At 44.5% G+C, this 13478-nt stretch overlaps 1 protein-coding gene across 1 annotated transcript; it reads right to left on the bottom strand.

Annotated features, from left to right (window-relative positions):
- Window positions 1–2065: 2065 nt before the first annotated feature.
- Window positions 2066–11656, bottom strand: synpo2la (synaptopodin 2-like a). The gene is made up of 4 exons (XM_072677044.1): window positions 11555–11656; window positions 8258–8409; window positions 7283–7986; window positions 2066–4704 (listed from the first exon to the last, which is right to left on the bottom strand). The coding sequence occupies exons 1-4, from the start codon at window positions 11654–11656 to the stop codon at window positions 2066–2068; spliced, it is 3597 nt and encodes a 1198-aa protein (XP_072533145.1).
- Window positions 11657–13478: the final 1822 nt, after the last annotated feature.

The raw sequence follows: 13478 nt of genomic DNA, 5'->3' as shown, positions 1-13478 counted from the left end.
AAACAAATAGACACATTTACTGTGTGAGATGTTCCACAATTGATCTCATTCAAGTTAAGGCAAGTCCATTAAAAAATATGTATCAAACTAAATATCGTAGATTTTTCAAACTGACTTCCTGTACAACTTCCTATCATTTCCTTCAATCAGCCTGGCCTTCTGACTACCTTCCTCTCTCACTGATGATCACATCCAGTTACCACAGACTAGCTTTGAGTTCCGCTGTCCTGCTGCCATCTAACAAAATGTCCCTATGTGACACGAGAGTAACAACAAGACATCGGATTCCAAGTTCAATAATCCAGTAAATAACATTCCTAGACTCTTGTAGCAGGTTATCCAAGCAAGTTAGGGGTCACTGGTTTCATGAAGACATAGCCATAAATCCTCAGCCTTATACTTCAGGCCACTTATGTATCTCTGAGACTTTCAGCATTTACTAAATGCTGGTTTTCAACACACAGCATTTTGTAAAGTCACTGTTCAAATCATTCACATATGAGTTGTCTCTACGGCATCTGCTTAATATAAGATGAGTAGTTCATGAATGCCACACATCTAGTCGAGACCCATTGGGATGATCCTGGTTTGCTGTTTACTTTGCTCCCACAAATAGGTTCTGACACCCATGCACCTGTTCCGACCAGACTCTGCCAGAAGAGATATCATTTCTGATAGGTCTGTGAGAGCCAGGAAGGCCTACAGCTACATTCAAAACCCCTTTCATTTTCAAGCAGTCCAAGACCCAGCAGAAGTCTCTAGAGAGACAACTTTAAGCCAGCTATCCCTGATGGATAGTGTAGCAAATCCAACAAGTCAACCATCAGATTAACCTTCTCCCACACTTTATGGGTATCATATGGATTCAGTGTTGTTAGTCCAGTCATTTTCATTATCCTGTACTTCATGTACTTGTCTAAGTGCTTTGCCTGCATGTATTTCTACTCCTAAGGTGTACGTTAATGGTGCTCATCCCATAACCTCCTTATAGCAGTCAATGACTTAAGACTGCTCTGTGAGATGATCTCCTCTGTGCAAACCACTGCCATGGGTTTCTGAAAGATTATCTTACATGAATTTAAAACTAGCATCGTCATGAAACACAATATGAAAGGATAAAACATAAAAACGGACAGAATTTGATACGTAGAGCTTTACAGATATCCATTGCATACAGTGTCAATCTTTAAGTACTTGTACTTGTTCTTGAAAGAATGGCAGCTAGTTGAATAGTGCATTTTGTACTCAGTACAATTAAAGGCTAACCTCTTACAGTGCCTCACCAAACACTACAACTCCTAAAGATCCTAAATACTCAACTGGAAATGATCAATCACAAACTGCACACTATTCTTTACTAAAGTGTCTGAATTGTGTTACTGCATCTGTTTAACACTGCTGTAATGATGAACCTTTTTTCAATTTCATTAGAAAGCTAATTGGGTGGGACCAATAACTGTAGAAAACATGGACATGTTCTCAAATTTGCAACCAAAGTCTGTGCAGTAGAGACCAGAGGCAGAGCCAGACTCACCTACTCATTTGATAGACCTGCCCCCTTATCCCAGGCCACCTTCAGTAAGCTTACAGCACAGAAGCAAAGCAGATTTTTCTCCTGGACATCCAGTTTGTCCAGTAGATTTCAGCAGCACACCCAGCAGTTTCAGCATAAAGCAGTTCCTTAAGAAACATTTAGGGTTTTTTTCAGTTTAAAACTGTGGAGGAACCTCTTAATGTGCTTTGAGGAACCTTTAAGAAACCCTTTTCTTCTAAAACGTTTAAATTGATGAACCTCCAAACGTTTCTTAAGGAAAACAACAGTAAAAGTGCTTCTCCATGTAATGAACAGAAAGAAAACTGCAGGTCCTGCAGACAATCTTCCAGCCATTGCTGTCAATCACTTCCTTCCTATACATCATACAGCAACCAGCTAGCAGTGGCACTAGAACTGTGGTTGCTTCACTTTTGAGAGACATTGCGCTGTCCATGTTTTCTACGGTCAATGGTTATGACCATGAGCGGGTATGGCTTTGTTTTTTCTCTTGTGTCCGACAGGGTCTGCCTCTTAGTGGTGGAAGGTGCCAGGCCTCCAGACATGGGGCTGTATGCCGGCCCGTGTAGCAATAAAGTGAGGCTTGGGTACCTGCACTGGAGCCCTTAGAGGATTGGGCGGCAAGGCACTAAGTTCAGGGGCACTTTTGAACTGTTTGGCAGCCTGAAGACCAGGGTAGCTTAGGCTCACCATGCTGGACATGGGAGCTGGGGGTGAGTAGGGTGCAGGACGAGTTATGGGGGTGGCAGAAATTTTGGGGAGCTCTGGCAGACCTGGGGCTCGTGCAGGCATGGCTGTGGGGGCGGGAACAGGTTGAGGTGGAGAGGAAGTGGTCATTGGTGGTGGGGAGGTCATGTGAGAGCGAGATAGAGGCTCAGCAAGCGTGGTTTGTGAACGAGGAGCAATCACGGTGGGGGTTATCGTTGAGCCGGACATAGGTGTAGGTGTCGAGAAGCGTTTGATCTCATACACACGTGCCGTCTTTAAAGGTACCTGTCTAGGTGAGGTTAAGGTGTGACCCTCCTGCACTTGTCTCTGGTACTGGTAAGAAGGACCTAAGAACTGTGTGCTTGAGCCACCCCCAGAAGTGAACATGGCTGGGTTGAGTTGATAAGGCTGTCGCCTCATGAAGTCTATGGCTTTGATACCTTCCTTATGGATTCCATAACCACTCCTACCCACCTTGGAGCTTCCGTCAGAATGCTTCGCACCACCACGCTGTAGCCCTAAGGGACAGGAAGGGGACAGCAAAGGGTTGTACCCAATGGGTGGTGGAGCACGTACATTTGGGGAGTACTTCCACTGTGATGGGGTGGGTGAGGGCTCTCGTGGCTGAATCATAGCCATAACTGACTGAGGTTGTTGAGGCTGTACATACTGCTGCTGCTGCTGCTGCTGCTGTGGGGGTGTGGATGTAGAATCAACCACAAAGAAATCCATGCGACTCTGTCTTCGAGCAAACAGCTCAGCTCCCTTTCCTTCTGCCTGAGGAATTTGGGACATCTCTGGGATGACACGTGGTTTAGGGGCCACTGGTGGTGGGATCCTTCCCCTCCTGTTGTCCATGCTGTAGGTGTCATCTTGAGAGACAGATACAGGTTCTGAATAATCGTATCTGGGCCTCTCATCCAGATTTTGCACCAAAGAGAGCAGCTCAGGGTTGGGGGCGTTCTTTTTGTTATCAGGTACCTTGAACATTGGCTTATATGTGCTACGGCGACGAGCCTCTTGAAGAATGCCGGTTCGACCACCAGCTCCTGCAGTTTTCTCTCTGTACACTACTGGAGACAGGGGAGCCTCTGGGCTAGCAGGACTTGCATGAGTTGCAGGGGTCACAAGGGCCACAGAAGCTGCAGGAATCATTGAGGTCTCAGGGACAGGGGTCACTATGGGAGCCATGGATGCTATGGAAGTGGAATCGGTGAACCCCGCATGGGGAGCTGGAGCAGTCATGGCAACAGCAGGAAAGGGTGAATCAGCAAGCACTGCAGTCTGTGGTGCAGAAGGTGCAGCCAAATCATTGTCCATCGATGAGGAAATATGTGGTGGAAGTGAGTGCACAGGATCTGGTATGACAGCAGGAGGTGGGAGGGGGGCAGGAGGCATAGGGGCTAGTGCGGAGGGCATCCCAGCAGGAGCAGCTATACTCATCTGACTCACTGTCATATTCGTAGAGGCAACATCCATAGCCTTCTCCTCTGACGCTGTTGTGAAAGGAGGTGTCAACACTGCAACTGAGACTGGTCTGGGAGTCTTTTTAGCGATGGTAGGGCGGAAGACTACTGGCGCAGTGGCTGCTCTGTGACTAATAAACCCAGGGGCAAAGGGGCGAGCTGTACGGTTCAGCACTGAGCTCGCTGGCAACTCTTGCAAAAGAATGGGAGGTGGAGGCATCATGGCAGTTATAGAAGTTACTGGTTGGTTTGTTATAGGCACCTCAGTGGGAACTGGTACTGATACACTAGTAATATCTCCATTTGTCGTAGGAGCGACTTTAGGTGGGGGTACTGGGATTAGCATCTCTGCAGCTGGAGTCTCCTGTTGCAGCATCAACTCTGGTGGTCTGGCAGGTTTTGGAGCAACTGGCGGTGGCTGGCCACTGGGTTTCTGCTTCGTTTCTGTCTGTATAGACAATGTTTTTTGTTGTGTCCATGTTTCACTCTGTGACTGGCTCAACAACTGACTCTGTTGCCCCTGAGCTGCAGCCATCTTCCTCGCATGCTCCTCACTTCTCTTCCTCTGTTGCTCAAACAGTTGTGCCCCTTTCCCTACAGTATCACTCAAACCAGGGCTCAGAGCGTCCTCTGCTACCTCCCCTTCTAGACCTCTAGACGCTGACCGCTTATCCAGCATGTCCAGGACATCGCTGTCCCAGATGGGGTCAGGGGCTGCACTAAACCCATCTTCGTCAAACTCTGATTCACTGCCAGGGAAGATGCCATCTTCCTCTTGGGAGTCTGGCTGCATATCTTCATCCACGCTACCATAACTTGTCAGTGTGTATTTCTTGGAGCGCTGGCGTCGTTTTTTGAACATAAGAACACCTTTGGAGTGGGGGTTAGGGGCGTCGGTCAGCAGGCAAGCAATAGTGCGGCACTTGGTCCGGGCCTCTTTCACCTGCTTGTCTTGCAGCGACTCCCCTCGGTTCAGCTCTGAACAAGGAGAAAAGAAAGTTATGCCACAACTAAGAGCCAGGCAAGTTATTTAGCTGTCCTGAGAACTTTTTAGGTCACATATCTTTATTGTACACAATATGTCCAGATGTGTGTGTACATCCCTTCTAATTTATGCATTTAGCTACTTTCAGTTGCACCCACTGATGACAAAGATAGCTTATATTAAGCCTCCCAGCCTTGAGCTTCTCTGAAATGAATAGATAATATAGCACCTGCAGGGTACATTGGGTACGACTAATATTAGTGCATTTGACAGATATCTGCCACTGGGGGATGTGTCAAAGTACTGCCAGCATTACAGCTGAACTCTGCACACAGCGCTAGAACCTGGGATTTTTTGGGCTGGCAGAGAGTGTTATGATATGACTGATGGCCTTCCCCATTGATAATCATCCAAATCTAATGTTTAAAGCTCATAATGTCAATGCCTGAAGAGGTCTTTTAACAAGCTATGCTAGCTGGCAAGCATCCAAGAAGCAACATATATTTTAATCATGACTCCAAGATCAGAAAAAATGCTTTGCAGGCCTGTGGCTTATCACATTGACAACAGTATGCTGGCATTCTTTCGGTCCTCTCATTGAAGTGCATAGGAAAGTAGATGGTCATGTTCTGGAAAACCATTATTCTAGCTTACTGTCTCATTTTAGGCCTGGAACTTTTTTGGAATTTTTTTTCCATAGCATCCAGAATTTGTACAGATGGCACAGTCCATGCAGAAGACTTAACTTTAGTAAGTGTTGTCAAGAGATTTACAGGAGTTTATTTATTTTGCCTCCTGAAACAGCACATCCTTAAATAGCCAAGGGCGGGAGGAGCTATATTTTCATGCGGCAGTACAGTGTTGTGGAGGAACAGCCTGCTTTAGAAGGTTTTCATTGCTTTACACGGCCATTGTGCACCTACTGATAGCCTTTTCATTTTTTACGTGCAATTCTTGTTGCCTTTCTGAATCTTTATGGGCCGTCTTTACTTTAATCTAATTAAGTTTAATTACTCTAATAGATACACACAAAAAAGAAACCAAAACAACCATGGAAATCAAAGCCCTGCTGACCATCTGCACTCAGATCAACAAACACATTCTTTAGCTAGGCGTTATAATAAGTGTCATAATTCAAAATATCTGCTATGTCTGGCAGTTATTGACATGCATACCCTATAAATAGCACCTGAGTAAATGAGCGTAAACGTGTCTATGAGTCTATGTGCACCACAGAGTCAGGTAATATAGGAATATATAGATAGGAATATAGGAATTATTGTGTGAGGGAGAGAGAGTTGGGTGGGAAAGACAAAAAAAAGAGAGAGGCTCTAATTTGAAAGGAGAGGTGGAAAGGTTTGAGGAGGCGAGATGGTGGTGTAAGAGAGGGCCGGAGGGGGACGCGGCTACTTGACACCAGAGAGCAGCTGGAGATGCTTTGGCCATCCCATCGAAGCAGTGCTCGAGTTATCCACCCACACAGCTATGGGACAAATATAGACCCTTTGCACAGACACCCCTCTTCTCCTCAAGAGGTCCCATGCGGACTATCACATTGCCATTTAAAAAATATGCTAACTACATTACCTGAGACAAGTGGTGACATTCAAAGCACAAGCCACACACAAAGGCGAACCAGTTGTTCTAGTGGGGCATTTTTGGACTTGATCCAGGCTACAAGTGCCACTTCAATGTCCTTGCTAAGGAGCAATTTATTCCAAGTAAAGAGACCCACTTTAAAAAGACTGTCATGCTTCTGGTCGATAGCTTTCATCAGCAGAGGTTTTGGCTGACACCCAGTATTATTATTTAACTCCCAAAACCACTGGCTTATCAATTGGTTATTAACAATTTCATATAACCTTTAATTTTCCAGGCAAGTCATTAAGAATATAGTGATTAACAATAAAATCCTGGCCAGTAGCAGAGCCTACTTGAATGAAACAAACAAAAAGTAATAGTATTTATCAGAAAGTACACTCTAAAGGTGCTTTAAATTAAAGGTAGAAAAAATACTTTTGGTATCTAGAAATAACCATGTTTGTAATAGAGATGTGGGAGAGTGGTTTAAAAAAAAAAAAAAAAAAAAAAAAAAAAAAAAAACCTGCCTGCCATCAGCAGCCGGAGCCAGAGAGAGCACAATTGGACACCTTTCCCTCTCCCCCTCATCACTTCAGTGTGTTGCTGGTCAGAACAGGCGTCTGTTAGCCAATGCATCACAGCTGAGTACCAGACTCTTTCCTCCGAGTGCATTGGTTGCCCAGTGACGTTGCATCAGTGGCAGTTTTGAAAAGAGGTGGTGGCTGGTTGCACTTGTGTCAGAGGAGTCCTGTGTCAGTCCTCACCGCCCCAGTGTCGGGAGCATTACACGTCATAGGGTGAGAATACTGTGTGTTCTTAAATGGCATTTTTCAAAGAACCTCAAGATGTAGCACTTTTATTTTAGGAGTACCATGAAATATCCTGTAACTAGCCTGCAACTGTCAACAATATGTAATTCATGCAGTTATTTTACAAAAGACCAAAGTGTGGACCCACATAAGGGCTCTTAGGATTACATTAGATACTCACTGGCTTGTTTGGCTTTATCCATGTAGGTCATTGTAAGCTCCTCATCTACTGGTGTCTCGACTGGCCCAACCATGGGCACTAGCTGTCTTCGTGAGCTTAGCATTAGCGCCTCCTTTGCTCTCTCTGGAGACACCAGTGGAGGCAAGTTGGTGGGCTCTTGGAACCCACTGTCCTCCTCTATGACTACAGGGCTCTGGTCATCGGCACTCATTGAGGAGGTTTCAGTGGAGGTGTGGGAGGACCAGGCTCCAGATGACGGGGGCTGGTAAATCACTTCTCGGCGGGCCACCCCAGGTAAGGTGTCCCCTCGTGTCTCAGGCCCCAATGCTGTGAAGCCCAGGGCGTCTGGTGCGCTGTCATAGCCACTCATCTCAGAAGTTTCCCCGCCTTCAGGGGAAGTGCGGCCTCCCTTTCCTGGGGAGTTACTGGGGCTGCGTCGTTTCTGTCTGCGCTGTTTCTCATGGGCTGCCACGTCCGCATCACTGTCCGTCTCTCCATAATAGGCCTCGCTGCCCGGAGGGGAGGTCAGACCACTGCGGCCTGTTGGGGATATCATTGAGCCGTGGTTGACTTGCCGGACGCTGGGTTGCTGGGGTCTGGAGCTGGATGGGGACTTGGCCCTAAGGGCAGCACGGTACTCTTTATCAATGCGGGGAGAAGGGGCTCGTGGCACCAGAACTACCGACTGGAAGCCAGCCGGTGTCCTGACACACGTGTAAAAAGGTGAAATGGCAAGTAAGTAAGTAACAGGACAACACATGGCAGTTTGGAGCTTTGCGTACAGAATACTGGACGTTACGAACTACTACACAACACTGTGTTTTCATTCAACAGCTTTCACATAAGTACATCATCCAACACGATGCTTAAAACTGAATCTTATCAACTCAAAACATCTGAGATCTTGGAAAAGCTTCAAAAAGCCAGTTTTCCTGCTTCAGGAAGAAAGAAAGGGGGAAAAAAAGAATGGTTTACCTCTTCACTCGGATGTGCAGTGCTCCAGGGATGCTGTCGATAAGATTCATGGCCTGAGCATGTGACAGACTCCCGCAGGAACTGTCGTTGATGGACACCAGCTCATCTCCTTCTCGCAGTCCCGCTCTGCATGCTTTACTGCGCTTACGCACCTAGACCAGCAGAGGGAGATGACTGCTATAGTTGAGACACTTTCATATGAAATAATCATCTTTTAGAGTTTTGGACCATTGTCCCACTGATGAACCAGCCATATCCCTGTAGTAACTTGGCAGAGGCAGTCACACGTCCATGATGTCATACAATTTCATACCGATGGATGACTAAGGGTGCATGAACTTCATATTTATACCTTGGTGAAACATGGGGGCGTCATGTGCTGCATTACCATTTAAAACAGATTTGTAAACAGGTTTTATATTACATTTTATATTTTATATAAATGGACGTTTATGTACAATAAGATGTTATTCATGGTAATTTAGAACATTTCTATTGGTCTATCCATCCAGAATTCCTGACACAGTGTAAAGAGCAGCTACAGGGGTCAAACCATGGAGAAAACAACACAGAGATACAGTTTTGATTGGACAGCAGCGATATACTGACACTGTGTTATATTACCCAAATAATTGGATAATTGCAGAACACTGATCAAAAGTTTGGAGTCACTGGTTTTCAATCAAATAAATCTAAAAAGGATGATAATGGTTGGGAAGCTATAGATATCCAGAATGCTCTAAATAATGATTTATGCATTTAATTTTAAAAAGAAATGTCTCATTTTTTTAACATTATACATTTTTTAAACATTATAAATATTTCCCTGAGGTCACAAGAAACAACTAATTTACATATCTCCACCTATTAAGCCTACCACAGTTTAGCTCTGCCCATTCATATTGCCATTCTCAGGAGTGTTCCCAAAATTCCTTGAAATATCTAAAATGAGATTTTGTGTTGTTTTAGATATATATCATCAGAGTTATTATTAAATATTGAATAACAGTAAGTATTGTTTGATAAGTGATTCCAAACGTTTGAATGGTAGTGTTGTAAAATTGGCTGGCTGTGTTCTGATAACACATATATAAGCACAATTTTAATACGGTTCATCCTAAAGCCACTGAAAGATCATCTGTACCTCGTAGAATTTACTGAATGCAGCGCTTCACTTCAGTTACACGTCTCTGCCGGAGAACAGCACAGTCAGGCTGTTTTGACCTCACACTCAGACATTAAAATGCCAACCAAGAGAGGGCAGCGCTCAGAGCCTCAGTCCAGCTGGCATCACCGAAACCACACTTAAGATGATAAGGTCACTTCTGACCACGTCATCTTCTCAAAGCAGGAAGTGTACAGAATTCCCTACACACTTTCTCTGATGATGCAGAATTTAGAATTAAGAGAGAAGAGTTGAAAAATGTTCATGGTTGACATTCATGTAAATCTAATCTCTGAATTTAGAGGCTGACTCCTCACTCCTTATTCCCATTTTAAAAAACATGAAGCCTGGATTATAAGTAATGACAGATCTGAGATGTGTTGAATCCACATGAATAAAATACATTGTATGGACAAAAGTAATGAGACACCTACACAATCATTGTTTCTTCTGCACTTTTAGAGTTTATCCTGTTTTTGTTGTTAACTGGGAAAGACTTTCTTCTAGATTTTGGAGAACTGCTGTAGGGATTAGTGCAGAGATCAGCGTTAGTGAGGTCAGCATGTTGTGTGATCACCACTCCAACTCACCCCCAACTCTTCTCAAAAGTATTGGATGGAACACCATCATTCCAGAGAACACAGTTCCACTGCTCTACAGCTCAGTGCCGGGGGCTTTAGACCCCACTAGCCCACACCTTAGGTTCATGTTTATCCGCTCCAGAGAGTCCTGTTCTATGTGCAATACGTCTCTACAGGGACTAGACCATTTATACATCAGTGTCAGCAATGGGTGCAACTGAAAGAGAGCTGACCGCATTTATTAGAAGGGGTGTCCACAAACATTTGGACATAGTGTATGTTACATCAGTTCCATCGGTGTGGAACCAATGTAGACGTTTGAATAATGTCAATTCAACACTTTTGTAGCAGACTGTGGAAGGAGAAACACCTGCACCAGCAGATCCCACAAGCTTCTTACAGTCTCCCAAAGCCAGAGCCAGGGGTCAAAGGATGTGCCAGCATTAGACGGACACAAACATACGCAGCCTGTGATCTGATGCTGGATGCTGCTCTTAGATGTCCTTCAACTGTTTGGGAAATCCCACCGGTGTTGTATTATGCTATGAGCAGATTCTTGTCCAGCATGACCTGTACACAATATTCCAACCACTCTGAGCAGAGTTAGGTCAGGTTAGATGGTCAGGGCGAATATTCCTTACCCTATCTTCTTTAACAGGAAAACAAACCCATATGAGACCCCATCTACTAGAATGGCCTAGAGTGTGTAGCCTGCTATAAAAAAAGTAATTCAGCAGGGTCACCACTTGATAAATCTAGTGGTAAATGTGTTCACATACAGCACAGGAAACGATATCCTGTCCAGGGATAGGACCCCCCACCCCCACCATCCTGCCTCCAAAATGGGATAAAGTAGATTCCTCTTCAATATGCTAATAACATGGAGCTTAGCACTGATGGGAAAGTTCCTAAATAGGTCAGAGCTTATGCATGAATATCTTTTACTGTGTTTTACGTGTCAGTGCAGATCATTGATTTTCACATTCCTGGCAACAGTTGAAGAGCTGCAATTATAAAATAATAATAATACTAATAAATCAATATAAACAGCTAACATCTATTTATGCTTGTGTTGGCCTAATGGACTCCTAAAGCACCTCTAAACAGCAACCAATCAGATCCCAAGATTTACTGTATTTCCAAACTGTCCAAAATCAACAGAAAAGCAATGTATTAATACCATGAAATATGTTAATGCCATTAATCCAGCAGACATTAGCAGTAATTTAGGTCCTGTGGGACTGCCCTGCATTCTGAGAGAGACGTTTAAAGTTCATAGTGCTATCAATCACTTGGCTGTCTACTTCAGCAATCCATTTCAGAGGAGCCACATGATCGACACACACACACACACACACACACACACACCTGACAGGCCTTCAAAAAACATACAGATTGGTCCAAAACTCGAGAGTCCACTTTATACAAACCGAAGGAGAACCTGAAGCAGGTTGGTAAACAAATGGTCATATATGAGCTTCTCTGGGAAGGGGATACAGGTCTGACTTCGCTGTGCTCATAAATCACTACTAACCCTGGTATGAACCATACCTTGGCAACCTGCAGTGGTCTCTGGTGCTCCACTCCCCCCTGCAGCCTGAAGCCCCATGGAGCTCCTCCGGACAGTGTAATGATGACCTCCTCTGCCACCATGGCTCAGTGTCGGCTTCTTCTGTCTGCCTCCGGCTCCTGGATTCGATGTGTGTGTGTGTGTGTGTATGTATATTTGGGGAGGGGGTCCCCTCAGTGCAGAATCTCCATGTTTTATCTTTTCAGGACCCCCTCAGAGGAGAAAGCTCACTCTTCAGCCACAATGTTCCTGGAGACCACTTTCTCTTTGCCAACCTGAATCCTCTCACTCTGCTTTGCCCAAAGACCGCCACATGCCCCCCTCCCACTCTCTGAGCTGGAGGTTGGTGATAGGGGCAGAGTTAAAATAGAGAGAGAGAGAGAGCGCGAGAGCGAGAGAGAGAGAGAGCGGGAGAGAAAGACAGAGTGAGAGAGGTAGAGAGAGAGACTTGCTTACAAGGTGGAATGCACTGCTGGATGAAAGGAGGGCCCAGTAACACACTTGTCCTGTCACTCAAAGCAACTTTAGAGAGCATGGGGGTACAGAGGGGAAGGGGGGCGACTGATGATCTAAAAATAGGACACCTTAACAACTGCAGTAGATCTGCAGACACATTAATACAATACAGGAGCGCACAGCTCACCGAATCACACTTTTGCTTGTTCTGGCATATATATATATATATATATATATATATACACACACATATTATTTCTACAAAGCTTGATCTTTTTTGCTTATCTTATTTTATGTATAAAAAGTGACTTTAAGCTGTGCAAATACACACACAGCTTGTCTAGCCCCTGTAAAGAAATATTGCCAATAGAATAGGACGCTCCGGGGATTAGAGCAGAGGAACTGTATTCTGTGGCTCCATCCAATACTTCTGGGAAGAGTTCTGGGGTCGGGGATGATGTGGGATGGTGGTCATCCAACATCCTGACCTCACTGACGTTCTTGTTGAAATGCAATCAAATCCTCACAAAAATGCTTTAAAATCTAGTAGAAAGTCTCCCCTGCACATTAGAGACCGTTACTCCAACAAAAGCAGGACAAACTCTTTTTAATACTCTTGATTTCAGAAGAAACAATGAATGTGCAGGTGTCCCAATAATTTTGTCCATATAGAGTATATCAATAGGTAAGATCAAAGTCTTAAAGTTGTTATTAGGGGATGATCTAACAGCTAGCTAACAGTGGAGGCCCACAGTCGCTATTCTCTGTAAACTTGGCAAGTGATTTAAAAGAATGTGTGGCTTCTGTAGAATTGTGAAGCAGAGCCCTTCAGCCCGCCCTGGATTTCCACACATTCCAACTCTGAGCAAGTTAAAAAAGTGACACATTTTTTCCAGCAGCACGACTTAAGCTCTTTAAACCACAGTGTCCAAAACATGCATCCCTGTTTATTCAACACCACAAAACAGGCAACAGCACTGTTGTGAATCTGCTATAAATAGAACTACAAACTGATGTTTATGGCTATTATGACCCACAGAGGCTTATGTGGAGTATTTTCTGTACTGCACTATATGGACAAAAGTATTGGGACACATGCTCATTCATTGTTTCTTCTGATATCAAGAGTATTAAAAATTGTTGCATTTGTTGGAATAACACTCTCTACTGTCCAGGGAAGGCGTTCTGGTGCCAATTGGTTCATGTGTATCTTCTCCAGAGAGTCCTATTCCTATATAGTCTTAAGAGTCCTATATAGGCAAGCTGTGTGTGTGCGCGCACACATTTGAACTTCTGATTAAATAAATGCACAAATCTGCGTGATGCTAAATACCACACATGCACAAAACTTTTGGACACTGTTAACCAGATATATGGTCTTCAAATCAACTCCGATCTCATTTATTCTTATAACTGATCGTCAGTAGCAGAACAGGATGCACAAGTTGG

The sequence above is a fragment of the Salminus brasiliensis genome, chromosome 4 (assembly GCF_030463535.1).
Source record: "Salminus brasiliensis chromosome 4, fSalBra1.hap2, whole genome shotgun sequence".
Taxonomy (NCBI): domain Eukaryota; kingdom Metazoa; phylum Chordata; class Actinopteri; order Characiformes; family Bryconidae; genus Salminus; species Salminus brasiliensis.
Note: the sequence above shows the minus strand (reverse complement) of the source record. Positions and strands in the feature narration are given on the sequence as shown.

Coding starts and splice junctions, on each gene's coding strand:
- synpo2la (XM_072677044.1), bottom strand. CDS start 11,656: ATGGTGGCAGAGGAGGTCATCATTACACTGTCCGGAGGAGCTCCATGG. Junction 7,987..8,257: donor CTGCACATCCGAGTGAAGAG/GTAAACCATTCT, acceptor CACGTGTGTCAG/GACACCGGCTGGCTTCCAGT. Junction 4,705..7,282: donor GGATAAAGCCAAACAAGCCA/GTGAGTATCTAA, acceptor CTCCTTGTTCAG/AGCTGAACCGAGGGGAGTCG.